This window comes from Anoplopoma fimbria, chromosome 3 (genome assembly GCF_027596085.1).
Source record: "Anoplopoma fimbria isolate UVic2021 breed Golden Eagle Sablefish chromosome 3, Afim_UVic_2022, whole genome shotgun sequence".
NCBI lineage: Eukaryota > Metazoa > Chordata > Actinopteri > Perciformes > Anoplopomatidae > Anoplopoma > Anoplopoma fimbria.
This window is the reverse complement of record NC_072451.1, coordinates 15608701-15636533: the sequence shown is the minus strand read 5'-3', so window position 1 is coordinate 15636533 and position 27833 is coordinate 15608701. Positions and strand designations below refer to the sequence as shown.

At 43.8% G+C, this 27833-nt stretch overlaps 1 protein-coding gene across 1 annotated transcript in view; it reads left to right on the top strand.

Annotated features, from left to right (window-relative positions):
* phlpp1 (PH domain and leucine rich repeat protein phosphatase 1) overlaps positions 1-27833 on the top strand; it is a 44798-nt gene that overhangs the window by 16425 nt on the left and 540 nt on the right. Inside the window, exons 2-17 of the mRNA XM_054596278.1 lie at positions 10259-10455; positions 11554-11679; positions 12482-12630; positions 16990-17136; positions 18450-18677; positions 20481-20683; positions 21026-21086; positions 21720-21815; positions 22386-22541; positions 22884-23084; positions 23766-23928; positions 24049-24179; positions 24489-24602; positions 25068-25262; positions 25394-25622; positions 25745-27833. The exon at positions 25745-27833 is cut by the window's right edge and continues 540 nt beyond it. Coding sequence (XP_054452253.1) covers positions 10259-10455; positions 11554-11679; positions 12482-12630; positions 16990-17136; positions 18450-18677; positions 20481-20683; positions 21026-21086; positions 21720-21815; positions 22386-22541; positions 22884-23084; positions 23766-23928; positions 24049-24179; positions 24489-24602; positions 25068-25262; positions 25394-25622; positions 25745-27067 — 3719 coding nt within the window. The 3' untranslated portion in view covers positions 27068-27833. The remainder of the gene's footprint in view (positions 1-10258; positions 10456-11553; positions 11680-12481; positions 12631-16989; positions 17137-18449; positions 18678-20480; positions 20684-21025; positions 21087-21719; positions 21816-22385; positions 22542-22883; positions 23085-23765; positions 23929-24048; positions 24180-24488; positions 24603-25067; positions 25263-25393; positions 25623-25744) is intronic.

Here is a 27833-nt window from a genome sequence, read left to right as displayed (position 1 = left end):
AGCTCTGCGCGCCTTTACAGCCTCACATTAAAGCTCCAATTTAAAACCGTGTATTCAATACATTTATAGTACACACACACACACGCACACGCACGTATATTGTATGCATGAGCAAACACACAAGCACTTTTGTCCACTACGGTGACAGTATTTGCATTTGCTCACACACACATTGTGTGTGTGTGTGTGTGTGTGTGTGTGTGTGTGTGTGTGTGTGTGTGTGTGTGTGTGTGTGTGTGTGTGTGTGTGTGTGTGTGTGTGTGTGTGTGTGTGTGTGTGTGTGTGTGTGTGTGTGTGTGTGTGTGTGTGTGTGTGTGTGTGTGTGTGTCGTGTTTTCCAATCTAATGTTTCGTAACTCACACTCATTACATAACAGCAGCAGGAGTGGAGCTGTGAAGGGGGGGGACAGAGGGAGCGCACATCTATGTACGTCAGCATCCAACCCTCCCACTGATGGAGGGAATCACTGGGGAAAATCATCTTTTTTATCAAGCACTGATGCCGACACCTGCGATTCAAAGCATCGCTAACCAAATCCCCTCCTCCCCCCGTCTGCTGCATCTGGATCCATTTCAGCGGATATTGATTGAATTACATGATGAAGCACGTTCACGGTGCAGCGGGTGGTGTGAAGGACGGCGCGGCTGATGAGAAATATGGTTATTCCTTTCACATAAGTCGTTTATTTTTAAAAAATTCATAGCTGCGCAACGTGATTTATCAAACCATGGAGCCTTTTGCTCATTGTGGGTTCCTCATTCCAGCTGTCAGCCGCATGAGTTATGATTGCATGTTTGCACACGGTTTGCACGCTATTCTGCTTCTGCCCATGAACACAGATTTGCATCAGGTTAACAGAGGATATGAAGGGTCCTCTACTGTACATGAAGTCATGCTATTAATAAAAAAAAAAAAATGCAGAATAGGAACTGTGTGTGCAAGTGGGTCAAATTCTAAAAATGAAAAAAAAATGAAAAGATAATTGAGCTTTGCGGAACACACTACAAATCCTCCTTCAGGTCATCCCCCTGCCACCGAGCGTCCCCACGCTGCCCCTAAAGGCAGTGGATGATAATGCATTGGCCTGATAACTGCAGATATACAATGCCTTTAATAGCAGAGAAGTTCCCTTCACCCCGGGGGCAAAGGGTAATAATGGTTTGATGGGGAAGATATTGCAGGCTGTGACCTCGTTTGGATTCAGGATGTGTTTCACTGGACTGAGAGAGAAGTGTGTGTGTGTGTGTGTGTGTGTGTGTGTGTGTGTGTGTGTGTGTGTGTGTTTCTGTGTGATTGTGTCCTTCCTGGTGACATGCCTAAGAGGAATGGGGCATCAGAATTTGAGGGGCATCCATCAAACTATTAATTACCCTCCCCAACCTTTCTCTGGGGGATGGAGGGACGTCTCATGGTCACCTGGGCCGCGGCAACATATTTTCACCTAAACGCTACATCACCAGCTGAGAGTGGTGCAGCCACGGGGTCGAGAGGGAAGACGGAGAAACATCACCTCCACTGAGCTGTTTAAGCTGAAGGGATGTTCAATGTCTGACAACAGACGGGAGCTCAAAGCAGCGACACTCAGCTGTTCCTAGAGGGATTGGAAGAACCTCTCAGCACTCAGTCTTGTCACCCTAATCTGAATTATCAATAGATATTGTTTTAGTACATTACAAATGATTATAAATGTGTACTAAATGACTTTATTAAAATTCTACGCCTTCACAAATGTAGCTCAACCCATCTGAGATGCACAACAATTTAATCATGTGTAATTGTTTTTATTAATTAAAAAAATGATTAAATCCAGACGCAACATGGATGATTGAATGAATACTCGTCAAGCTAATCAACTGCCTGCGGCGCGATCCAAACACTGCAGAGTTTACAGTCGTTTATCTTGGTTTCACTGTCGACTGCACTTTTGAGTTGACTCTGCGCTGATGTTCTGGAGATGTTATAGACTCAACAACAGTTGGGTCAAGGTTTGTTTGAATGAAGCAAAATGCCAAATAAAACCCTAGAAACATTGGACACGAGTATCATTCGAAGTTTAGAAATAGTTCTGTGCTTCCATACAGTAACGATTTATTTATTTCTTTATTGATGCTTTTAGATTACAATAATTTTTCATGTTTATCAATAAAGCACCTCTGGACAAAAATAGAAACAATAGATGCCACGATAACAAGACCACATGCTAGGATGTGAAGAGTTAATATTTAGCATTAAACACAAAGGCTGATGGGAATGCCATTAGTTTGCAGGTATTTAGTTTTAATCCAAATGTTTGACAAGCTGAATTTCTGACGTGATGATGGTACTGGAGAAAAAGTAAGAGATCACCAAAGTCTGTATGATTCATCCTGAGGGGAACATGAATGTCTCTACCAATAGTTGTTTAGACATTTTAGGCAAACAAAAAATATCATTGTGACGCTACGGGAAAAGTCAGTAGGATTCATCCACTCGGGGACCATAAATGTACAACATTTCATGGCAATCCTTTCAATAGATATTGCAGTCCAATGGACCAAACCAACAGAGCAACATTGGCTTCTAGTCCCACCGCTAGCGTGGCTAAAACTATCTGGGGAAAAAAAAAACAATAGTACTCTTTGTCTCGCCCTTATTTCATGTTTAGACTGCTGAACATTTTAGTTTAACTCTTAGCCTCCCTGCCAGACAAAATACTAAAAGCACTCAAAATTCAAGAAGTACTACCCTGAGCCTTCCTCGTAGCACTTATTGCATTCGTATTAGTTGTAGCACTTACTGTATTCGTAGCAGTTCGCTGCACTTATTGAATTCGTATTCGTTTACTGCACTTATCCTATTCGTAGTAGTTTGTAGCACTTATTGTATTCGTATTAGTCTGTTGCAATTATTGTTTTTGTAGTAATTTGTTCCTGCACTATACTTTTGCTCTGGTTTATGCTTTAAGATGCTTGTTTAAGAAAGGAGATGCACTTATGACTTCTGGTGACTAGTAGTTCTCTTGAATACCTATGTTGAATACACTTCCTGTAAGTCGCTTTGGATAAAAGCGTCTGCTAAATGACTGTAATGTAATATAATTCTCCAACTGTGTTATTAAAAAGAAAAGACAAGACGGCAAACGCATCATTCTGAACACAAAGTAAGGACACACGGACACGTGTAGGCTGTGCAGTGTCACACAGCAATAATGCATGAACATCCCATCTATTTCCCATGCAAACACTCACCTCATCTTCTTATCACTTATACACGAAGGACAGCTTGACACATTTCACACATCAACACCTCAGTCCCAGAGGGAGACGCAGCCCCTTTTACCTCGGTGGACCCGTTTGTGTGAGAACATCTGGGAACCTCTCAAGAGGATGTTTGTGGAATTAAGAAACAACTGCATGGTACGGCCTGGCTCGACCCGCTTGGCATTGTTCTTTATTGGGTTTCAGTTGGAAAAAGTTGTGTATAAGTACCTGGTACTTTTTTTGGTACCACCTCAGGCGAGGTTCCAAGCGAGCTGTGCCGAGCTGAGCCTCCGCAAACATGCCATTCTTTGAAAGCCAACAATGCCACCAACAGCGACTTCATTTTTTGAATTTTATTTTATTTATTTTATTTATTTTATTTATTTTATTTATTTTATTTATTTTATTTATTTTATTTTATTTTATTTTAATTCATTTTATTTATTTTATTTTATAAATGGCAGGCTTCGAAACCATGCTGTGGTCAGTTGAGTCAAGTGCACACATTCCTCTGTTTGATTACGGATGAAAGGATCCAGCTATGTTCCTTCATGGAGCAACACAGAGTGAAACTGACAATCAGCGTGGAATTTTGCTTACATTGATGGGGAAGTATCTGCATTGAAAAACAGAAAATCTAATTGAGTCCAATTGAGCCAAATTGTGCCGTGGAAATGAGGCTTTATTTAGAAACTGACAATGTGGGGCCTTCCTGAAAATCTGCACTGGATGTTTTCTTTATTTTTTTTTTTTTTTTCTTCTATGTTCAACAAGTGCATCATTGTAAAAAAAAAAAAAAAAAAAAAAAAAGTCCAGATAGGAAAAAGTGTAACGCGCAGAAAGATGTGTAGCACTTAGACAAGTGCGCTGAGCAGAGCATCACCCATGACGGCCTTTGCCACCTCCCAGCGAGGCTCGTCAACTGCTGCTCCAGCGGACATTCGGCTCAACGCGGCCCGTCACTTTGGATCTGAGTAATCAGCTCAAGTCATCCACAGAGAACGAGAAAGAGAGGGAGGAGAGATGGAGAGAGGAATAAAGGAGTGCAGGGATGATGAGATCTGGGAAGCACGTCCTTCCCTCGCCTGCAAACAGACACCTTTTTTAAGTAGATACATTTTGACATCGTGTGTGTGCGCATGTGTGTGTGTGTTTTGTAACGGAAGGACAGTGCAGCTATTTGTGTCGCTGAGTAACAGCTGGCATCGCTCCGTCTTACATCTATTCCTATTTCCCTTCCCCATCAACTTTCCTTTGGTTTGCTCTTTACGAGTTAATATCTCCAACGCGGCCCGGATTATGATGATGTTTGTTCGATACAGTGCCTCATATCAAGTTTTTATAGATGCTTCCTAATAGCTGGATCTTAAATGAGATGCTGCGGTTGAGATACATTTCAAAAGAAGCAGATAAAAGCTGATGCCAGAGATATAAGAGGCCAATAAAGGCTCAGAAGCATTTATAAGTCCTAGAGTCTTGCCATGCGGTACTATCACATCTGTCACCGCCTATAGAGTGTGTGTGTGTGTGTGTGTGTGTGTTTCTACGCATCCTCGTGCACCGCTGTGACTTATGTGGGTCACGGAAGCCCTACGGTACGGCATGCCCAGTCCTGGAGTGGAGGTGTGCGGATGTCAGGTTGCATTTAGCAGGGCAGGATGAATAACCAGGGATGTGCCCTTGTTACTACGGAGAAGAGCCAGAAGAAAGAAGCGTTGATCTGTTAAATTGGGAGACGGATGGAGAGAGGTCGGCCTTGGGTGCCGATCGCTAACAGTGACGGATAACGGGGGGGGGGGGCGCGGGCATCTGGGAGGCAGCTACGTAGCCTGGAAACACTAGCTCAGGAATAAATACTGACGTCAAGCAACCAAGAGTTGTTTTCCTACGTGGCAATGTGGTTGACTTTGTTAAAAGATGACAAGCGCTACATGAACACACCCTGACGGTGTCAATATTCAGAGACATCTTGTCGAAGCTGTTACACATCTGCTTTCTGGAGCTTTAATTTGTGTTTCACAGGCTTAACGACCTGAATTGAACTGAAAATACAAAGTGCCACTTCCCCATCATATTGTCAGAGCTATGGGATGTATCATTTTATCATTTTGAAATCATTTTCACAATGCAAATAACTGTAGTTTATCAGTGGGAAGCAAAGCTAACGGTAGCGTGAATTCAAATAATTTGCCTTTGCAGGCTAACGATTGCTCTGAGGTCATTATCGGGAGGATCATGCGATCCGTGAGCTAGTGTGCACGTCTGTGTCTGTCCACGGCTAATCTCGCATTCTGCTGCAACAAACTGCATTATGTATTGGTTGGCCAGTTATAGCTGCATGCTCAAGGACCTCTCGTGGTTGTGGTGACTCACACTGTATCCAAAACACCTTTTTCTTGCCTGTTGTATTCCGCCATTGACTGCCTGCTGGCTCCTCACTCACTACTCTTAACCGGCCACTGGTATACTATCAAGTGCGTCTCCCTTCCATCTTTCTCCACTATGACATTTACTGATGTTAACACTTAGAAACATTGTTTTAGTTGTTCAGCGTGTGTGTGTGTGTGTGTGTGTGTGTGTGTGTGTGTGTGTGTGTGTGTGTGTGTGTGTGTGTGTGTGTGTGTGTGTGTGTGTGTGTGTGTGTGTGTGTGTGTGTGTGTGTGTGTGTGTGTGTGTGTGTGTGTGTGTGTGTGAGCAGTAGTTGTGCGCACACACGGGTATTGGAGCCTAGTGTGTAGGGGAAACACTCTTTTCCTGAGCTCGGGGGGGAAAGGAAGGACGCCATCTCCAGCAACACACACACACACCGTAGTATCCTTGCTCCTACATACAGTAGGTCTAGAAATAGACTATGACTCCTACACATGGACACACCCACATTGCAGGGCCTGTCTATTATTTTAGATTCAAGCATCCCCCGTAGATTATGGGATGACCACCATGACTAACATCATCGCTGCTCAAAATATTGCTATCGTAGGTGGCCTATGGTTCCTGCATTTGGAATAAAGGAACTGTCTCCTATATTTTCCTTCCCCTGCTGGAAGGTTAGAGATCCTCCTTTTCCGTGGCCCGCCCCTGTCAACAGGATGCTCACATGGGAGTCCCACCCATCTCCTTGCTTCCTCCACTGTGCATTCCCATGGCCAGTCTGGAGCGTATTCATCCATCCAGTCATCCCACGTCCGTGTGAGATGGTTGTAAACGGCAACATCCGTACGGGAGAAGCTTCTTTGATCACAAAAGCAGCCCACTCACGCTGTCTGTATTGTTCTACCTCCACAAAATATCTTGCTGTTTTTGGGGCCGTCAACATTCAGGAGTTGGGGGGGAATTAGATGGATGCACATATGGAGATGGTTAATCACTGTCACTGTGGATGTCAGCAAGGGGAAGAGCAGGACGAGGAGTAGTGTGTGTGTGTGTGTGTGTGTGTGTGTGTGTGTGTGTGTGTGTGTGTGTGTGTGTGTGTGTGTGTGTGTGTGTGTGTGTGTGTGTGTGTGTGTGTGTGTGTGTGTGTGTGAATATGCTTGTGTGGGAGAGAGCACGTTCCAACAAAAGGCCTAAAAATAGTAGGAATATGCCCATGTGACATATTGAGGCTAAAAGCTTGTGAATAATTTGTCTAATGCAACACATCCCCCTTTCCCAAGCTCAGTAGTGGAAATATGCGCCTGCTGGTTGTCTCTGCCAGCCAGCAAAGTTGGAAGGGGGTATAACCAGTCTGTTCAGTCACACTCGGGCAGCCTGTCTGTCTGTTAGCAAGATGTCACATGGATTCGGAGGGAAATTTGGCAGCCGATAGCTCTTGGCTTGAGGAGTACTTGATTTGATTTTGGTTGTAATCTGGCAATTACGATTCAGGTGTGCTTGTTATGCTGCGGTCATTGTTTCCCCTCCTTTGATTTCAGTGTAGAGCAGATACATGAGTATTCAGTTTATGTACTTAAACCAAGAATATGTTAATTACAAGCTTTATGTTTCGAAGGAAACCCAAATAGTGACTTGATAATATCAATGTATTAATGTTGAAGTTATGTGTCACGTTTTTTTAGGTACACGCTGGTAAATCCTTCCCTGTGAGATGTCATATCTTCAGTTTGCTTCCGTATCTCACCTCCCTTATTTTCCTCCCCCATGTTTCCTCTTAAAGGAAAGTTCAGTCACCAGTTTAACTCGCTTATCTAAACCACTTATTTGGATGTGAAAACGAAAGTGGACACCTGTTATGTTTGTCCGTTGTCTTGTTAAACTATTTGTGGGTCCAACTAAGTGCTCTGGTTCACAGGTAAAACCGAAAGTGGCGCAGCGAAATGTAATTGATGAAGCAATTGTGGTTATATGATCCCTCCTTTAGTAATAAAATATCTCACAAGACGTTTTGCATTTTGCTCCCAGCCATCCAGCGAAGCACACGCGAGAATGCACGTACTTACAATATACAATACAAAGCTCGCTCCCTGCACACTTCACTTGTTTATGAGGTGCAATTAAATGAGCGTGGAGATCAAGTTTCTTCTGGTATTTGGTACAAATAAAAATGTTGACGTGTGCTTACTGAACTTTTTTTGTGTAGCACAAATTATTTCTCTGTCAAGGTAAAAAAAAAAGAAGAAAAAAACCCTCCAGCTTATTGTGACTTTATTCAGATATTTGTATAGAATCTTTTGGCAGATTTATGCACATTAACTTGTAAGCACAGTATGAAGATGAAGAAGAATATTAGAATATTACAGATATCTTTCACATCCTTGTAGCTCATTAAAACATATTTATCCATATTTATCTTCGGATTGCCAGCTTTTGATTACTGCTGTGAAGCCAAGGCTGTCGGAGCAGCGAGAGAAATTATGAAAAACAGGTTATGCCAGATAAATTGTCATATACAGTTTATTATAGATAGCTTCACAGATTTTGGGACAGTGTGAACTGCATTTGCTATAATATATTTAAATTGGCATTGCCTTGAAACAGGATTATAAATAATCCTTCACATAAAGGAATAAGAAACATATCTCTTTCCCTTAAACCACCCACCTGAGTTAAAGCAGTTTAAACACGAATGGATTTTTACTTTAGCCTCATTTCTATTTTGCAAGTGCACTTCCTGGCCACTCCATATGGAATGAATATTAATGCTAGATTGCGGTCTCATGTTCTGCACGCCGTTGGGAAGGAATCACATGTGTGTCTGACACGTGTGACTTTGTAATCGGCTGCCAGTGTTGCATTCTCACACTTTTCTCAGAAGATTACTAATAAGCAGTAAGACGGCTGCATCTTTGCACGTTTTGCAGTTTTCTTTTGCATACCCTCTAGTTATGTATTAGCCTCTGCTGTTTAAGCATACCAAAACAGCTCACCCTTGTAATCAAACACGACTCCTTATCAACATTTAACAATAGCGTGTTATGTTACGCACTCAGCATTTAGTCAAATCAAATATCCTTTTGCAAACTAGGCCATTGATTCTGTTGTTAACACAAGACTGGCTCGTAGCACAGGGGGAAAGGTCAGAGTGGCTGTGCTGGTTTTAAAAATGTAATTGCGCTGTGTATGTGTGAGTGGAAATCATTATAACATATGTATGTATTGTCATGACCCCCAGGTGAAACCACATCAGCACAAATAAGCCCACCTCTGGTCAGAGTGTTATGAAACTCTGTGTGTTGGATGAGAGTACTGTACTCTGCAAGCCTTACAGTCGCCATGCGAAAGACCTGAATTATTTAAAGCCACGAGAGCGTGTGCAAGTTCGAGGTCGCTTTACCCGACAGACTCTCGCACCCTCCACAACCCCTCAGCGTGTGTGTTTGAGCGAAGTGAAATATGTGTGAAAGAGACAGTGCAGGATGGATGCAGCTAGTTTACAGTAGGCCACGCCATGTGAGACACTTTCCAAGGCCATCTGTCTCTCGGAAAGGATAACTTCCACGCCATGAATCTCTTTTGGCCGAATGGGGAATAAACAGTGAGGTTAAACATGCTGCGAGCAAAAATAAAAAATACATTAAAAAACAGAGCCATAGATAGAATGTAGAGAGCCAGGCTGCCGGACAGATAGAAGATAAAACGACAGGGGGGAGGACAGCGCATGCCAGCCCAGGGGTTTTTTTTTTGCGGAGGTGGAGGTAGACAGAAAGCAGGTGGATGTTTAGACAGAGCGATAAGACGGCTGACAGAACGCCTGATAAGCAGCCTGCCTGTCAGGTTTGGCAGGCTGGCGGTGAAGTGAGAGAACAGTGCACAGTGGAGAGGCAGTCATTTGGGTGAAACTGAATAAAGGCAGCATGAAATTGTAAGAGAATAATACAGAAGAGGTGCACCTGGTATTGAATTTGAGACTATTAATGTAGCGCTGCACTGAATGCAAATCCAGACCATTCAATCCCCCGTGCTAGCCCAGCATTGTGATGGTACTCTGGGGGGAGCTCCCCTGATAACCATTGTGGGATTTCTCATTTTGTGGCGCTTTTTAGTGGCTAGCTACTAGGAATAGTTTTAAGCAGCTGCCCAGACTGAAATATATCAGCAACTATTGGATGGACTGTCTTGAAATTGGGCACAGCTCAGAATTTGAATTGGTCAAATACTTAATATTTAGTACTTATTAACAAATGTTAGCATGCTAACATAAACTAAGATGGTGAAAATTATACCTGATAAACATTACCATGCTTGTGATGTCATTGCTAGAAAGTTAGCATGCTTATGTTAGCATTTAGCTCACAGCTTATGTTAGCATTTAGCTCACAGCTTATGTTAGCATTTGCTCAAAACTTAGACAGTACAGTCTTATAGAGCTGCTAGCATGGTTGAAGACTCTTGTTTAGTTTAGTTGTATATTAATAAGTAGCATTCTGTACCTGTCATATAAAATAATCACCATGAAATAGATTTTATTCAGAGTGGTGTAATGGAATTTTTTTCCCCCTTTAACAGTACCTAATAGTTTGACCTGTGTTGAGGTTACGTCTTCAGAGCTAACTACACAAAACGTCTCTTTTCTTTGTTTCCAGGGAAGCCCCAAAGCATCGAGAACTCAGAGCGGGTCCAGCTGTCAGGGACATACAACGTTCGGAAAGGGAAGCTCCAGCTGCCGGTCAACCGCTGGACCAGACGGCAGGTCATCCTGTGCGGCACCTGCCTCATCGTCTCCTCTGTCAAGGAGAGCCAGACGGGGAAGATGCACATCCTGCCGCTCATTGGAGGAAAAGTAAGTTAAAGTCACACCACAACAGGGCACGACTGGCATCAAATCATCTGTTTTTTCTAATTCTGGGTTTTACAGCGATGTTATGTAATTTAGTCTTTGGTTCATAAACTCATAATGTCATATCGCCAGTGAGTGACCTGATAAAGTCACTCTTATTGCCCTGAGCCAATGTCTCCCTGCGCAGTGAAGATTGTTCTTGATGACATTTCACCTTGAACAAATGTTTGTCCTTTTAGTGACACCGAGCAGAGCTTCCCGCTTTGATCATTTTAGCTCACGGTCAAACAGAAATGGTGGAAGGCACTTTCTTTTTTTCTTTAACAAAGCCAAAATGTTTTTAGTATTCTGCAAGAATCCATATCTAATCTAGAGTCATAATGCTATAATTTTCAGTGTAATTGATTGTATTCAGGTAGCCCTATTTCTCTCTCTCTCTCTCTCTCTCTCTCTCTTTTTTAAATTATTTTTTTAAAGTGCCTCCCCAAAAATGACCTTTATCCGTTTATTGCTTTTATGGATCTGTTTATCTGCAAGGCCACTAAATAAGCTCCAAGGGCTCTCCTGAAAAGCCAGCCCTTTCTACCCGCCTGCCCCGACACAAAGGACACTTCTTACTCCGCCACACCCGTTTTTTAAACATTTCGCACACCGCACATTACCTCTAGTCAACTATTTATCCATGCACTTGCCCCTGCATGAGCCCGTGTGTGTGGCGAGTTGTGTGCGTGCCGGTATTGTATTCAAACACATAACTAGTCAGCCGTTCATTCACAGAGTCCATGTGCTTAAGTGTTCGTGACTCTGCGTGTCTAAAATGTGATTTCACATACATTTATTCTTGCTCATGTTATGCACGTGTTCATTATATGATCATCCATGCCTCATATATACAAAGTGTTCTTCCAGTTGACTGGATTTGTCTGCCCTGCAGCCATTAAGCATTATTTCCTTCAACAGAAGCTGTTAAGAATGCTTCCATTTATTGAGGAAACTTTTCACTTTACAGGCACGTCATGGCGGTTCTCGTTTATATACACAGAGGGGTCAGAGTTTCAGGCTGTAATGTCACTCCTTTGTTGTGTTGGTGTCGTTCTGCAGGTGGAGGAGGTGAAGAAGCACAACCACTGTTTGGCTTTCAGCTCGGCGGGTCCTCAGAGCCAAACCTACTACGTCAGCTTCGACAGCTTCACGGAGCACCTGCGCTGGCACAGACACGCTGCCAAGGTAGTGTGTGTGTGTGTGTGTGTGTGTGTGTGTGTGTGTGTGTGTGTGTGTGTGCGTGTGCGTGTGCGTGCGTGCGCACGCATGAGAGTTAGAGAAAAGAAAAAGAAGAACACAAGCATACGCGGCCCGGCTCTACTTACTGGTCAGCTGTGTTGTGTATCAGAACATGCGTGACTGCAAGTCGGAAGTGTGACAATATGGCACCAACTACCATCCAACTGCCACTCATGGCTCTCGCTCCTCTGTCTCATTTGAACTCAAGTAGGCCACAGCCAGAAAATCTATTTTCTAAATATGAACAGGGACATGCATGTCCCCAGCAACCAGAGGGCCACTCAGAATAGAAGCCTGGATAGAAGCAGCACGTGCACCGGTGACGACTGCTGAGCCTTAAGCCAAACGCGCGCTTAACAGCTCGGGTTCACAGAGTGTAGATCTCCTCTTTAGAGAGAAGTGGGACGTTTACGCCTTCATTTCGTTGTAAATTAGCTTGTGCGTTTCCATGAAATTTGACTAACAAATCGCAGGTTAACCGCTCAACGCACCTGCAGAGGAACTAGATTCACGCAATGATGTAATGTGTGATGTCAGGTCAATAACCTGCTGCTTTCCCTTCACTTCTCCCGACTCCCTAATCCTAAGAAGATTGGCCATTGAGTGATTTTTGACCTCTTAGCAGCAGGCTATGCACACACACACACCACACACACACACACACACATACAGTACACCAGTTTAGGTCTTGTGTGGTAGTGATAATCCTGTTTAACACCACGTTTCTCTTTCTCTCTGTTCCATCTAGATGGTGTCCCAGAGGATCAACTCGGTAGATCTGTCGTGCTGCAGCTTGGAACAACTTCCCCCCAACCTCTTCTACAGCCACGACCTCACCCACCTCAACCTCAAACAAAACTTCCTGCCTGCAGATCAGCGGCTGCAGCAGCTGCAGAGGTACACTGCTGTCATAAATGTACAGTAAACACACCTGTGGCTGAATTAATAGGAGGGGGAGAGGCTAGGAAGACAAGAAAAGGAGAGGAGGGCGGTGTTACAGATCGGAGAGCTGACAGTTCAGGCTGGTTTGGGCATGATGAGTCTCGAGAAGGTTTAGTAAAGCTTTGCATAATTTTCCCACAATAGGAGCTGGGCTGGGCTGTTGTACAATCAGGGGAAAGACGAGACACTGACTCAGTGGAAGTTTCACTGGACATAGCAAGTCATGACTGGCTGGTTTGGCCAGCTTCAGCTTTCCCTCTGCAATTTGCGAGCCATCGACCTGAGCAGTCTGGGACTGGGGCCATTGGCACTCAGGGAACAAATAGGCTAGCCAGGACTGTGCCGTACCAGGCTAGGCCAAACGAGCCCCGAGCCCAGAAGGGTAGATGAGTCTGCAGGGAAGCTTTTAATGTGCCTGGCCTCCCTCACTCTCTCCCTCTGTGGGCACCATCTGCTGCATGCTTATCATGGTCCCAGATTAAAGCCCACAGCCAAGACGTGTGTGTGTGTGTGTGTGTGTGTGTGTGTGTGTGTGTGTGTGTGTGTGTGTGCGTGTGCGTGTGCGTGTGCGTGCGCGTGCGCGTGCACCAATGTATTTGCATTCATGTACACAGTGGTACATGTGCACGCCTGTCACAGCCTTTCTTACTGGAGATTATTGCCAGAAGATTTTCGTCATTCGAGTGAGTGAATTGTGTGAATTTGACGCTCGGGTGTGTGTGTGTGTGTGTGTGTGTGTGTGTGTGTGTGTGTGTGTGTGTGTGTGTGTGTGTGTGTGTGTGTGTGTGTGTGTGTGTGTGTGTGTGTGTGTGTGTGTGTGTGTGTGTGTGTGTGTGTGTGTGTTAGCGATGTGTGCAGAATGGAGTGTCTGTATGTGTGAGAGGAGGAGAGAGTTGCTTGCTTGTATGCAACAGGAAAAAAAAGTGGCTGCAGGCTACAGATTTGGGGTCAGTGCATACAAAGCCTTGATACAGTATGGCATTCATTTTTTTTCCTTCTTTTTAACTTGACTTCACTGACATGAATGTGCATTTGTGTGTGAGTATGACTGTGCACGTATAATCTGGGATGCGTGCGTGTCTTCTAGAGGAAGATTGGCAAATGAGTAGGTCAGTTTCAATTTTTTAATCTTTTTTTTCTTCTGTAAATCTCGTAATAAAGACGACGATGCAAGGGACATTTCTCGTTTTAAAAATCTGGGTGAGTGATGCACAGCTCCCCTGCTGGTCAAGCGAGATATTATCCATTTATCTTTGCCAAACCTAAGTAGGCTCATCCGCGTTTGACCCAGCATGACAGAAAAAGAGGTCAGTAATGAGAAAGGGATGAATAGTTAGCTGAAAATAGAGCCGTTTTGACAGAAAACGTAGCAGAGTTACTCGAGGCCCCAGGAGGCTGAAGTCAAAAGAGCTGGAGTCAGGAACAATCATGCTCTGTTAGCAGCAACCGTGAATGTGGGTGTATGTGTTTTGGTGTGGACAGTTGTGTGAGAGTCTGTTTTTGTTTCAGTATAAACACCGGCCTTCTCTGACATCTAACATGGGGTCATAGTGCTTTGTGTTTTTCCAAGAGGAATGGAATGTGTGAACCTGCCACATGCCTCTCCCCTGCTCTCTCTCTCTCTCTCTTTTTCTCTCTCCGGCCAAATGCTAACTGGTGGGTGACTTGCCAATCAGATATGCATATAATCAGTTGTCTGGGATACAAGCGCTCTCCTCTGGCATGGGACTGCCTTCCCAGCATGCATCCCCACTGTGAGACGGAGGTCACCGCTCACTCAGGGGAAATAGCTGATCCCATGAAGCCATGCATATGATTGAACCTTTGGTCTGTTTATTTACATATGTATGACAGTTGAGCAAGTTGTGAAGAACATAAAAGACACACAAATGAGGGGAGGAGGAAAAGGGAGAGGGATTAACGTTGGACAGAATAGCGACAGAAATATAGAATTGGAGATGAAAGGGGGTATATAAGGCAAGTTAAAGAATTAAAGTTGCAATAATTTATTTTCTGGGCTACTTGGTGGTAGCTAAAAACACTTTATTCACTTTTTTTTTTACCTTCTAAAGTAGATATGGTGGAAATTGTTTTCAAGCAGTTGCGGTTTTACACATTCAGCCGACACAGAATAACATTAGCATTAATTTAGTGTGTGTCCCTGCCCACCTAATGAATCCAAGTCCAATATCCACTCTCACTTTACTTCATGTTTGCTCTTCATCAGGTCCTGAGAAATATATCTGGCTTGGTTTGGTTACAACAGCTAGAGGTTGATGACAGTGGAGTTGTAGGTTCGAACACCAAATTCACACAGAGCAGCATTTATTTCTGTTCACTTGATGCATGTATCTCAAATATCCACCCCTTTCAGTTCTTTTTTGGTCTCCACCAACTTCTAACAATATATATCTGTGTCTTCAGCTCGCAAGCAGCTTTGTGTTTACCAGCTAATCGCTTACCTTGTCTCTCGGTTTTTGCTGAAAGAAAAGAGTGGCTGGAGATTAGGTTTATAAAAGTAGAATTTGAGGGGTGAAAAACCAAAACGGTGACTGAAAAGAGGGTGTTGTCCCAGGGCTGATAAAATAGGATCTGGGAGGATGAAACTTAATTTTGTTGAAGTAAAAAATACCCTGCTACAATGTAATGAACAGCCATGATGAAACAGCCGAATGACTGCACGTTTTGTGTCGTACACAGTTCTTATTAAACCGGTTTGACAACATAAGCACACACAGCACATACTGCTGCCTCTGACCTCATGACTTCTGCCATTCTGTTAACTATAAATAGTCAAGTCATGTTACTAATGTTAACCACTTATTTACTTACTTAATCCTCTTCATCCCCCATGGGTAGTTAGGCTGCAATAAGATCTCTCCATCGCATGTTGTCCTTGGCAACCTGTTGTCCAGCAGCTCCTCCAACTTGAAGACGCACCAGCTAGCAGGGCCAGTTTTAAGCCTAAGCGAAATCTTGTTTTTGGACCAAATGCTACTTTTTGCATATCAAAAAAATATTTTAATTTGACTGAGCGGCATTGTTGACTTCAGAACCTAAAAAAAACCAAACATACAAATTATAAATAACAAACCAATAAAATGAGTTGTTAAGATGAATAAAGTCCACATTTCTGAACAAGAACAAATCGATTTTGATGTTTTATTTAAGTTTAAGGTTACTTTTAATTAATGATAATGTAGAAAAACAAAGATTTTACATTTGGAAAGGTAAACACTCCGTTCGAGACGGTATAGTTGGTATTTTGGATCAGTTCTGGGAAGATGGTGAAAAAAGTTAGTCGAGAGCCCTGCAAAAAGGCTTCACATAGCAGAGGGGTACTGAATATTTGTGGGATAATTCTCTGAGGTGCATGACTGCAAGCAAAAAATGGATCGTCAGCTGATCCATTGACCATATAAAAAAATATGAGTGCAGCTTTAAATACACCTGGAAATGAGCAAGGAGGAAAGAGAATAGCATGATAACACAAAATGACAGAGCATGACACAGACGAGGAGAGAGTGTGAGGAGGGAGTCTGAGCATTACTCAGCATATTGCAGGGCTTGATTTAACAGTGGAATGACATTTTCCCACCCACTCTCTGCTGGAGTCACCCTCAGCTGGAATTACTTGGCCGGCCTAATCAATAGCCCTGACGTCTCGGTTGACTTTTCCCCCATCACCATGACATATGGTTTGTGCATGTGTGTGTAACCTGTCTGTGTGTGTGTGCACAATGGGAGGTATACCAAGTCGTGCCAGTTTTAAGCAGCTGCTCCAGCCCGCGGTGCTAATATGGCGCAGTGCCCGTCCCCGGCTCGCCATGGCTGCTCATGATAGGTGATAACAGGTCCCATGTGTGTGTGGATGAATAAATGAAGACTCCTGCTACGCCTTGTCCCCCCCACCCCAGCCCTTCGAAGGGGCTAACCCCTCTGAAGGTCACCGCTCTGCCATAGGACACCGAGCCTAATGCCACTGGTCACTGGTGTTTGAATGAACAACACAGACGTCAACACTGCGCTTGTTTTCTCAACAATCAAATGTGAAAGTTCAGGGCGGGGTTTTTTTTTTCTTTTTTCTAACTGTGTGTTTTTCACTTAAACAAATTCTGTGTAAGCTATACTTTGTTCCATTGCCCGTGTAGAGATTCATTAATATATTTATGAATATCTTCCACTCTCTTGCAATATTCATGTTGACAAGATGCAACTACATCTCCAATCACTCACTCACACTCTCTTCTCACTTCTCTTTTTCTTCTCTCCTCCTCCTAACTTGTCTTTTAAACTTTTATCCTCTATTTACAGATTTTCTCGTCTGCGAAGCCTCAACCTGTCCAACAACCACCTCGGTCAGTTCCCCCTGGCTATCTGTGACATCCCCACGCTGACAGAGGTCAACCTCAGCTGCAATTACCTAACCTGTGTCCCCAGCTCTGTGGGAGCCATGACCAAGTAAGTAAGAAGAGGAAGTTATTGAGGATACAGATCAGATGTTAACTATGACGAGAACCACTGGTATTCATGTTGCAAGATTGGAATCTTTACTATCTTTATTTAGCTTTTCTTTCAATGCGCTTTGGTTGTTCCTCTTTTGTTGGTTATTCTGCTTTCTCACATTACTTCTCCCTACTATTGGCTTGTGATGTTGGTAATTACACCACTCTTTGACTTATTGTGCCGAGTCCTTAATGCTGAGTCGGGGCTAGTGCTTGCTTGCATTGATGCCATCTCAGGGCTGGGTGGGAAACCAGTCAATCTTTTCAACAAACCAACCACATAGCCAAATGTGGGAGTTACCTAGCAACAAGTACATGGCAAAACAACCACCGTGGTTCACTTTGCTAGTTTCGACACGCGAACAAACAACAACACATCGTGCACAGATCATCTGTGGTACTTGCCAGTTTTCCATCACCTGTCCCTGGCCTGTTTGCAGTAATTTCTTGTCCGTGCAAGTCAAGTTTAAAGCATAACTTATCTATTTTTCTTCATTTTAAAAGTTTGTTCAGTTTGTTATTTTGACAATTTATTGTGGAAAATCCAATTTTGACTATTTTATTGTGGTGCAAACCTTCGCTTTTTCGCATTTCTCGAGGACTCCATTGCCAGTGAAAACATCAGCATCGCATTGGTGGACCACTGCATTACATATTTTAAAATGATTTATGTCAATTGGTTCATGTTGCTGAGAAATTATATTAGGCTCACTTGGTCACATTGTTACTGTGTCCCTCGAAATTATTTCAGATTTCTATTTCTATGCCAACATTTTCAAGAGGATGATACAAATCACATTTTACTGGCCGAAAACCCGTTTCTTCTTATGGGAATACTCATAACATTTGAAGTTTTAGTTGGGCTCCAGTATCAGTCCCCCTTTGCCTGTGGGGAAGCTGTTTACTCACTTGTTAAAGCAGTGTCAGCAAAAATGCAAATAGAAAATTCTAATTAATTGGGTCTTAAACTTGATTATTCATGCATTATTAGGCAGAAAATACCCCACCATGACAATAGTGAATACGTAGTAAAGTCTTGTAGTAGCTGGGTCACTACTGACTCAACTCAAAGCTCATTCAAAGCGGAACATATAGGTATATGTGTTGAAGCAGGGCTAGATGAGAAGTTAATCTGCAGGAATGATCTGGTATGCCTGTAAATTCCTGAAGTGTCCAGTATGGCATGTATGCCGCCTCTGCCATCTGCTGGACATCAGATGTACTGATTACGAATGCTAAAAAGCGTCTAATCTCGTGTTCCTCTCTCAGTTTGCAGACTTTCCTGTTGGATGGCAACAGTCTAGACGAGCTGCCCGGTGAGCTGGGCTCCCTCCAGAGGCTGAGCTACTTGGGCCTTTCCTTCAACCAGTTCAATCACGTGCCACAGGTGCTGGAGCAGTTAGCCTCCATGGAGAAGCTGTGCATGGCTGGAAACAGCCTAGACACACTCACCCTGCAGAATTTCCGACTGCTCCGTGTCAAACACATCGATCTGAGGTATGGCCATTTAGGTAGCTTGTTACAAATGATAATAAAACTCAAAACAAAAACACAATTAGGAGATTATGTTAGGGGTTTTATGAATTAACTACTTGACAACTTTTTCAAGAACAAGCATCACTTAAAGACCCCAGTAATGTTTTTTTTCCAAAGCTATGTACTCAATGAAACATGTGATCCCACTAATGATAGAAACACAAACAGCAAGAGGAAGCCAAAACAGGAGTGGACAGCCAAACAGCACGGAATCAGGAAATCATTTGCTTTTAGTGGCTCCATCAGGTCTCGTCCGATTGTTCCCAAAAGCACAGAGCTGGAGTGACTTGCACTATTTTCAAGTTAATACTTCACCCCTGGCGACTTTGCTTAGACGAGGTCAGTCAACAGGTTTTCCAGCATTCCTGTGTGGGCAAAGATCAGTTCGTATCTCTGATGAGGATGATGAGTGCTGCAGCTGTTTCTTTATCTAGATTTATTTTCAAAAAAAGTATCCAGAAAAGTTCTGAAGTGATAAATCTATTAATCGACGAGTTTATTGTTCAATCTGACAAATACACCTAATTGATTAATTGTTTGGTCTATAAAATGTCAAAAAGCTTGACACAAGTTCCTGGGGTCAAAGAAGACTTTTATAAAAATGTGTTTCAATCAACAATTTGAAACCCAAAGATATTCACTTATTATCATAAACGATAAATTAAAATAGTAAATCATCAAATTTGAGAGGTTGGAACCATCACAAATAATTTTCTCATGAAAAATGACTTAATGTATTCAGTGGATTAATCAGAAAATCTATTAACCACAATTTCAATGATGGATTAATTGTTTGAGCCACTTGTCACACAAAATAATTCATGTTTCGAGCAAAGAGATGTGGCTGCTTTTCTCAATTTCTATTATTTTCAAAACTTTGGACTGTTCATCGGTCAAAACAACATGTTTGAAGATGTCATTTTGGGCTTGGGGATATTAAGGAATTTTAGAGTAAAACACAAATTAAGAAGAATTCTCAACTGATCAGTCGAAAAAAATAATCAATCACTAGTTGCTGCCCTTATCAAGTCAATGGGCATTTTTTAGTTTCCTTAGTACGGAAGAATAATACATGAAGACCTAAAGTTTTCAATATTTAATAGATATGTTTAAAAAAAATTAAATAATCATAATTAAAAAACACAAATCATGAAATTGTGAAATAATCAAAAAAATGTAATGTTATTACATCCTGAATCTTTTCACATTAACACAGTTTATATAACATCATTGTAATTCATTGCAGTAGTTTTTATTTCAAAATGTCCCTTTTCAAAAGTCTGTTGTTTCTTTATTATCATTTTTCTTCATAAAGCCTCTTTTCATCACAAACTCTGTACCTGTCAATCAAGACAAACAGGGCAATTATATGCCGGCTTTTGCTTGAATATGTTAGACCAAATTCTGGTATTTGTTTGTGGAACAGAATAATATATTTATGTCTTTTATTTATTATCAGGTGTTGCCTCAGGTGATATCTAATAATTAAATGCATAAACATTAAGCTATCACCACTAAGATACAGACACACACACACACACATACACAAACACGCACACACACAGAGTAAATAAAACACAGCTTCCATCACTGTTTAACACAGAACAACTGAAGACCAAACGGAGCTCAAGAAGCTGCTGCACAATATATCGACCATCACCTGAGGCATGTTCCCTGCCTCGTAGTAAAGGCCACAGCCTGTGCACTTCAACCTGATCCGATCGGTGCTGAGCCTCTGCCTCCTCCCTGCTCCCTCTTTGTCAGGTTGAATAAGATCTCCAGCATGGTGCCAGATGAGCCGGACCTGCTGAGGCACGTAACCCAGCTGGACGTGAGGGACAACAGGCTGACGGAGCTGGACGCCTCGGTCTTCCCCAGACTGGAGGTGCTTCACTGCGAGAGGAACCGCATCGCCTCTCTCAAGGCCAAGGGTTGCTTGCTCAAGGGCATCTACGCCTCCAACAACGGTGGGTTTGGCACGCAGGACATCATGTGTGTTTTAAGAAAAGACAGACCCCCTTCACATCTCACATCACCACCACCTCTAAACTGAAATCAAAATAACTCTCATCCCCCCTCACAGATGTCACTCCTCCTCTTCCTATGCATCTTTATTTCCCCCCATGTTCTTCTCTCAAGGTGCACTCATTTTTCTCATCAGTGCTGCAGCCTCATTGTCTCCCCCTCCATCATTCCCCTCTACCTTGTCTCCCCCCCCCTCCCTGATTGCTCCCCTCCATTTTCCATCTACCTGCTTTTGTAATGTCTGTCCTTGCTGTAGGTTAATGTGTTTGGATTTCTCCCTACAGAGCTCCGGCAACTGGATGTCAGTCCTGTGCCCTCCAATCTTAGTTACATGGACATCTCGAGGTGAGAGAAATTCCACAAGTACACTCATACACACACACACACACACACACACACACACACACACACACACACACACACAAAGAATGCAGCGCTAATCAGAAAAATATGTTTAAAAATAAGCTCATTTTCAGTAGATCCGCTCTGCCCTACAAATGTAAAAGAGCAGAAACTGTTCAGTGAAAGTGGGAATAATTTTCTTTAAAGATCTTGTAACGGCGTAGCAGAGTACCTGGTAAACTAATCTTTGAAAGCGTGGTGAAATGTGGATGTTAGAGGTCACTCTTAATGGCTTTCTTGTGGTCAATGAGAAAGGCACAGAAAGAGTTCTTTCATTTAAAGTGCTGTATTGATCTTTCTTTTGAACCCTTTTGAGAGCTGTTGAGAGTTGTCATTATGATCTCTTTTTTTCTGAAACACAACGCAGCTGAGACTTCAGTTACCTGAAAAAGAGAATCAAAATATGGGAAGAAAGACAATTTTCAACCAGAACTCAAGTTGCTGGCATGCCCTTTTTTCCAACTGTTGGGAATTCGAATACTTGCAGTATTACAGTACATTATATTCCATGTTAGGTATCTGGCTTTACAAACAGCACATTATTAATCATCATCATCAACCCCTCTCCTCCTGTAGGAACCATATGGAGTCCCTGCCAGACTGGCTGTGCGAAGCTCAGAAACTGGAAGTTCTGGACCTGAGCCACAACCTCATCACTGAGCTCCCGGCGCGGTGAGTCTCTCTCTCTCTCTCTGCAAATGTGTCCGTTAGCCTGTAAATGGAGTACAGTGCTGCATTATTCTCCCTGCCCTCTGCCGGCCCGTCATCTATCCCCCATAGAGCCTCATAAATCACACAGATAGCCTGTAACCTCGGTCCATTCTCTTCCTCTTTATATAGCCTTTCAGAAGGTCAGATCCAGCTCACTTCCTCCTCTTCTGTCTGTCTCGCGTCAGCTCTCGTCAACCCTTCTCCCTCTGCTTTTCTCTTTTCATTTTGCTCCTCCTCTGGTCCCCCTCATTGTCTGCAGATTTATTTTTTGTCCAATAAGTGTCAGGATGATTAAATTCAGCTGCAGGCTCCACTAGAGGCGCTGCTATTTTCTGTTTCCACATCATCGTCCTCGCCCCCATCCTCACTCTGCACTATCCTCATTTCTATGACTTTTTCAGTATATTTGTGCAGCTTTCTATACATCTATCTATCTATCTATCTATCTATGCATCTATGCATCTATGCATCTGTACACCACTCTAGGTCTATATGTTTATCACAACCATCTGTGTTCTCTTCATGCCGCAGGTTGTTCTGCAGCAACAGTCTGAGGAAGCTGAGTGCAGGACATAACCAGTTGCAGAAGCTTCCTGAAAGAGTGGAGCGCCCTCTGCTGGAGGTTTTGGACATACAGCACAATCAACTGGTGGAGCTGCCCTGCAACCTGTTCCTCAAATCTGACAGGTAGCATTAATCACCAGCTGGAAGAGATTTGTTGTTTATCAGATAATACACCCGACATCTTCCAAGTAGATTAAGTAATGAGAAAGAAAAAAAAGATGGTATATGAAGACGAAGGACAGAAATGATGAATTCGATTTTAAGCGAGGACAAGATGCACGAAGGGCAAGGATGACAGGCAAATAAAAAACAACCAATCAGCACAAGGATGGGAGAGGGCGAGGTTTCAATGGGGAGGGGTCATAGAAGTAGGAAGCCACGTAGAAGTTTGTATCTAAAGTGATTTTTCATAACCCTGTCCGAAGGAGCAAGAAAATTAATCCATCCTTTTACTTTTACTCTCAGTTTACGTTGCGTAAATGCGTCAGCCAATAAGCTGGAGCACCTGCCACCATCCAGCCTATCAGAGGAGAGCCACAGCATCCTACAGGAACTCTACCTGACCAATAACCGGCTGACGGATAAGTGTGTTCCCCTGCTAACGGGCCACACACACCTTCGTGTTCTGCACATGGCCTACAACCATCTCCAGACCTTCCCGGCCAGGTAAGGAACTTAAACTCAGTCATTTGCTCCTCTCCCTACAAACTCATTGTATTTTGCATTAAAGCTGAAAATAGGGTTATTTTCATTATTGATCAATCTGTTGATTATTTATTAAAAACTGGATTTTTGAGGTTGATACAGATATTGATATTTGAGGGTAAAACAATCTGAACACAATAGTTTGGCTGATATTCATGCTTATACATGAACACATAACAGTTTCAACGGAATTGCTTTGCTAGGCAACAGCTTCGGTTCCTGTCAGCTGATGTCATTCACATTCGCTGCAACGGGAAATAACCAGGGACACATTTATAATGTTTATGTTTACCGTGAAATGGCCTTTATACTGTATACTTGGCCTTCCTGTCCTTATTGGCCAACATATAACCAGATACCAATATATTGGCAGGTTCTAACTGGCCGATACATAGATGAATTTATTCAGACTAGAAATCTACAATTTTCAACAGTCCAGAGTCCAAAGAGAATACATTTACAAGGATTTAAATAATGAATTAGGCAGCAAATCTGCACATGTGGGATGCTGGATCCATAGAATGTGGTCTGTTTTCCTTGATAAATATATAAATTGTTGTTGAATTATTTTCTGTCATTCCACAAAGCGATCAATCTACATTTTACGTCTTCGACTGACCCAATGCTTTGCCTATTCTTCAGTAAAATGGCCAAGTTGGAGGAGCTGGAGGAGGTGGACCTGAGCGGAAACATGCTGAAGACTGTGCCCACCACCATCATGAATTGCCGGCGAATGCACACGCTCATCGCCCACTCCAACGCCATCGAGGTCTTCCCCGAGGTCATGCAGCTGATGGAGATGAAAGTAAGACAGTAGTAATGCATAGTAACGTCTCAGCTCGTCTTATTGTGCAGGATTTGTACACGAGACCCGGAGCTCGAACTGTTTGTGCATGTGTGTGAGTGTCTTTTCCTCTGTTCCCAGTGTGTGGATCTGAGCTGTAACGAGCTGAGTGAGATCACACTACCTGAGAATCTGCCTCCCAAGCTTCAGGAGCTGGACCTGACTGGAAACCCTCGTCTCAACCTGGACCACAAGACCCTCGAGCAGCTCAAGTATGTCACTGTTCCTCTCTGTTGATGTTGTCACTTCAGTTACAGTGTAAATCTGCATGTAAACAATATGACTTAAACCTATATTTTGCAAAGGAAGTACATCATTATTTTTCTCATGCTTAATATTTGCTCTGCCGTTGTGTATAAATTTGACTGTTTGAACTGATCCAAAGAACATTCTTTTTTTATCTAAACTAACCTTTTATGATAGACTCCACCATATATATAAATATCCTGAATAGAGTGCTGTCAGTGGCTCTTGTGTCTTTACAGTGAATGTCATCTTTTTCATGTTTTATTGTCTTTCAGTAACATCCGCTGCTTCCGTATCGATCCGCCTCCAACCTTTTCGTCCAACGAGGCATCTGGTGGGCCTGCTGTGTGGAGTCATGGGTACACAGAGGCCTCAGGCGTCAAGAATAAGTGAGTTCAATTCAGTCAATGCTGAAAAAAAACAAAACAACCACCATCACACTCGTCCAGTGAGGCATCACTAATCCAAACCTCTTGAGAATGCGCATTGTTAAAGCCAGATGACTCACATGAAAGAAATATTGAAGCAGCGCTTATTGAAAACATGAATCATGTACACTCAAATGCCAAACATCTCTGTATGGGCTAAAATGACGATTCAACGCGGATTCAAGCAATTGCACATATTGTTTCCACACTTCCATATAATCTATGATCAATGGGAACATCTGCTTTGATGAAGTAGGTCCTGCTGTACAGTCAAGGGAATCATAGAAGGCATTGTTTCCATGGTTATAAAGGAGCGGGGAAGTGTGATCAGTACGTGGAGAGCAGAGGAATTTTGAAGCTCTCATTGTTTCCTCACAAAGCAGAAACCTCACTGACGTTATGGCCGTCTTTTGTTTTTCTTTCCAGACTGTGTGTCGCAGCTCTCTCAGTAAACAGTTTCTGCGGGAGTCGTGAGGCTCTGTATGGTGTGTTCGATGGGGACAGGAACGTGGAGGTGCCCTACTTGTTGCAGTGCACAATGAATGACGTGTTGGCGGAAGAGATTCACAAAACCAAGAGCGAGGAGGACTACATGACCAACACTTTCCTCGTCATGCAAAGGTACACGACAACAGGCATTTTTAATCAGCCACACTGTTTTGGGACCCTATCAAAAACTACAAGCTACACAATTTGATTGAGACTAGAAATGTTTAATATTCACTCTGTCCCCTCTTTCTTTGCCACAACAGGAAACTGGGAACTGCGGGGCAGAAACTGGGCGGCTCAGCGGCTCTGTGCCACATTCGCCACGACCCCACCGACCCCGGTGGCTGCTTCACCCTCACAGCTGCTAACGTGGGCAAGTGCAAGGCCATCCTGTGCCGCGACGGAAAGCCTCTATCGCTGTCGCTGCTTCAAAATGTGGGACTCGAGGAGGAATACCGCCGGATCAGGCAACACAGGGCTATCATCACCGAGGTAGAGATCCTTAAAAAAACATCCCAAGTACTCAGAAATCAATACTGAGTACGTTTATGTGAATGCAATTTTAGATGTGCAGTACACGAACACTGTTTTGATGTTTATGCTCTATTCCACAGGACAACAAGGTGAATGGCGTGACCGATTCTACACGAATTATGGGCTACTCCTTCCTCTACCCATCCGTCATCCCTTGTCCCTACGTGCAGACAGTCACTCTCACCCCCCAGGACGAGTTCTTCATTTTGGGTAGCCGGGGCCTGTGGGATGCCGTGTCTCCCACCGAGGCTGTGGAGGCAATACGAAACGTCCCCGATGGCCTGGCCGCCGCTAAGAAGCTGTGCACGCTGGCTCAGGGCTACGGCTGCACCGACAGCCTCAGCGCTGTTGTGGTGCAGCTCAGTGTGAGCGAGGACTGCTGCTCCTGCTGCTGTTCCGAGCCTCCCCAGCCTCCTCCCAGCCCCGGCTTGGGCCCCTACCCGCCGTCGTCCTCCTCCATCAAGGAGCGGCCCTCAGACGGCTCCCTGCCTGTGCCGCCTTCCTCCTGCAGTGAAATCAGCAGTGAGATCAGTACCAGCGAGATGAGCAGCGAGGTGGGATCCACAGCCTCATCCGACGAGCCGCCGCAGAGCTCCCTGTTGCTGCTGCACGAACAGCCCCACCATCCGCACCTCCACCTGCACCAGCAGCCCCACTCGCTGTCACTCCAGCACCAGCAGGCAAACACAACCACCCACCCCTGCCAGTACCTGTTCCCAGGATCAGAGCTGCCCTCTGCCCGCAGCTGCTGTGCCCTCCATCCCGCCTGCTTAGCGAGCTCCTTCCAGAGGCAACTGTCTAGCGCTACCTTCTCCAGCGCCCTGTCCGACAACGGGCTGGACAGCGAGGACGAGGAGCCCATCGCTGGGGTTTTCTCTAATGGGAGCCGTGTGGAAGTAGAGGCAGACGTCCACTGCCTCAAAGCAGAGTCCTCCTCCTCCTCCTCGTCACCCCAAACATCTTTACCCTCATCTTCCAGCCAGGAGCGGACCATGCTGGCTCTCCCCCCACCTCCTCCACCGCCATGCACCCCGGAGCCCTTTGAGGAAGGGATCGACATGAGCCCCGGTGAGATTGAGAACGGGCTGGAGAGAGATGAGTCTTGGCAGACAGTCGGAGCAGGAGGTGGGGATGGGGGAAAGTCGGCAGGCAAGAGGAGGGTCAATGGGTCGGTGGCACGCCAGGAGAAGAGTCACAACCTTATTGAGGTGGCCGCTGACGCCCCCTCAAAGAAGTCCGGAGGCTACTTCACAGCTCCAGCCCAGCCCGACCCAGATGACCAGTTCATCATCCCGCCTGAGCTGGAGGAGGAGGTGAAGGAAATCATGAAGCAGCATCAGCAGAAACAGCAGAAGCCGCCTGGGACTGATCAGCCCACAGACTACTACGACACCCCCCTCTGAACAACACCACCACCACCACCAACTACAGCCTCATCTCCATCCCAGCTGCAGCATGCACTGAAGCCGACTGCACCATCCACCTAACCAGTTTGATTTCCCGTATATGGACACAAACAAATGAGTTTCCTTCAGAGGCTGTACAATGCACATGAAAAAAGTTGGATCAAACTTTTTCTAAACAGCCTCCCTCGCTCTACACAGCCTCATCATTGAAGAACCATGCACTGTAACGTGATCCACACATTTTTTACCCAAGCAACTCATAGATTAAAACAAGCAAATGAGCCCTTTAATGACACACAACCCTTTTGACACAGCTCCTGGTGTCCATGGTTGTGCCCTTCTCACTGACTGTGGAACGTTGTTTTTACATTAGACAACCAGCTGAGTATGTAATCAACACTAGTCTCTTTGCAATAGCATTAGCTCGCCACAACACTTGTTAATATGGATAACAATTCCATGGTTTGTTTGTTTGTTTTGTAAGAACTTACCATATCTTTTAATGTGAAAGCAGTGAAGTTGCTGAAAGAACTTTTTAAAACAGAGACTCATAATCTTTTTATTATCAGTGAACTATGTCGAAATGGTACACCAGTAATACCACACTTAACTGTTGTAGATAGGGCACTTAAATACTGTATTTCTTCAGTAAATCATGGCTCTTGGCCTGTAAAATGGCATAGAAATTTTTTGTAGAAATTTGAAATACTAACTCCTAGGAGTTGCATACTCTTTATGGTGACACAGTCACTTTTACTAATCT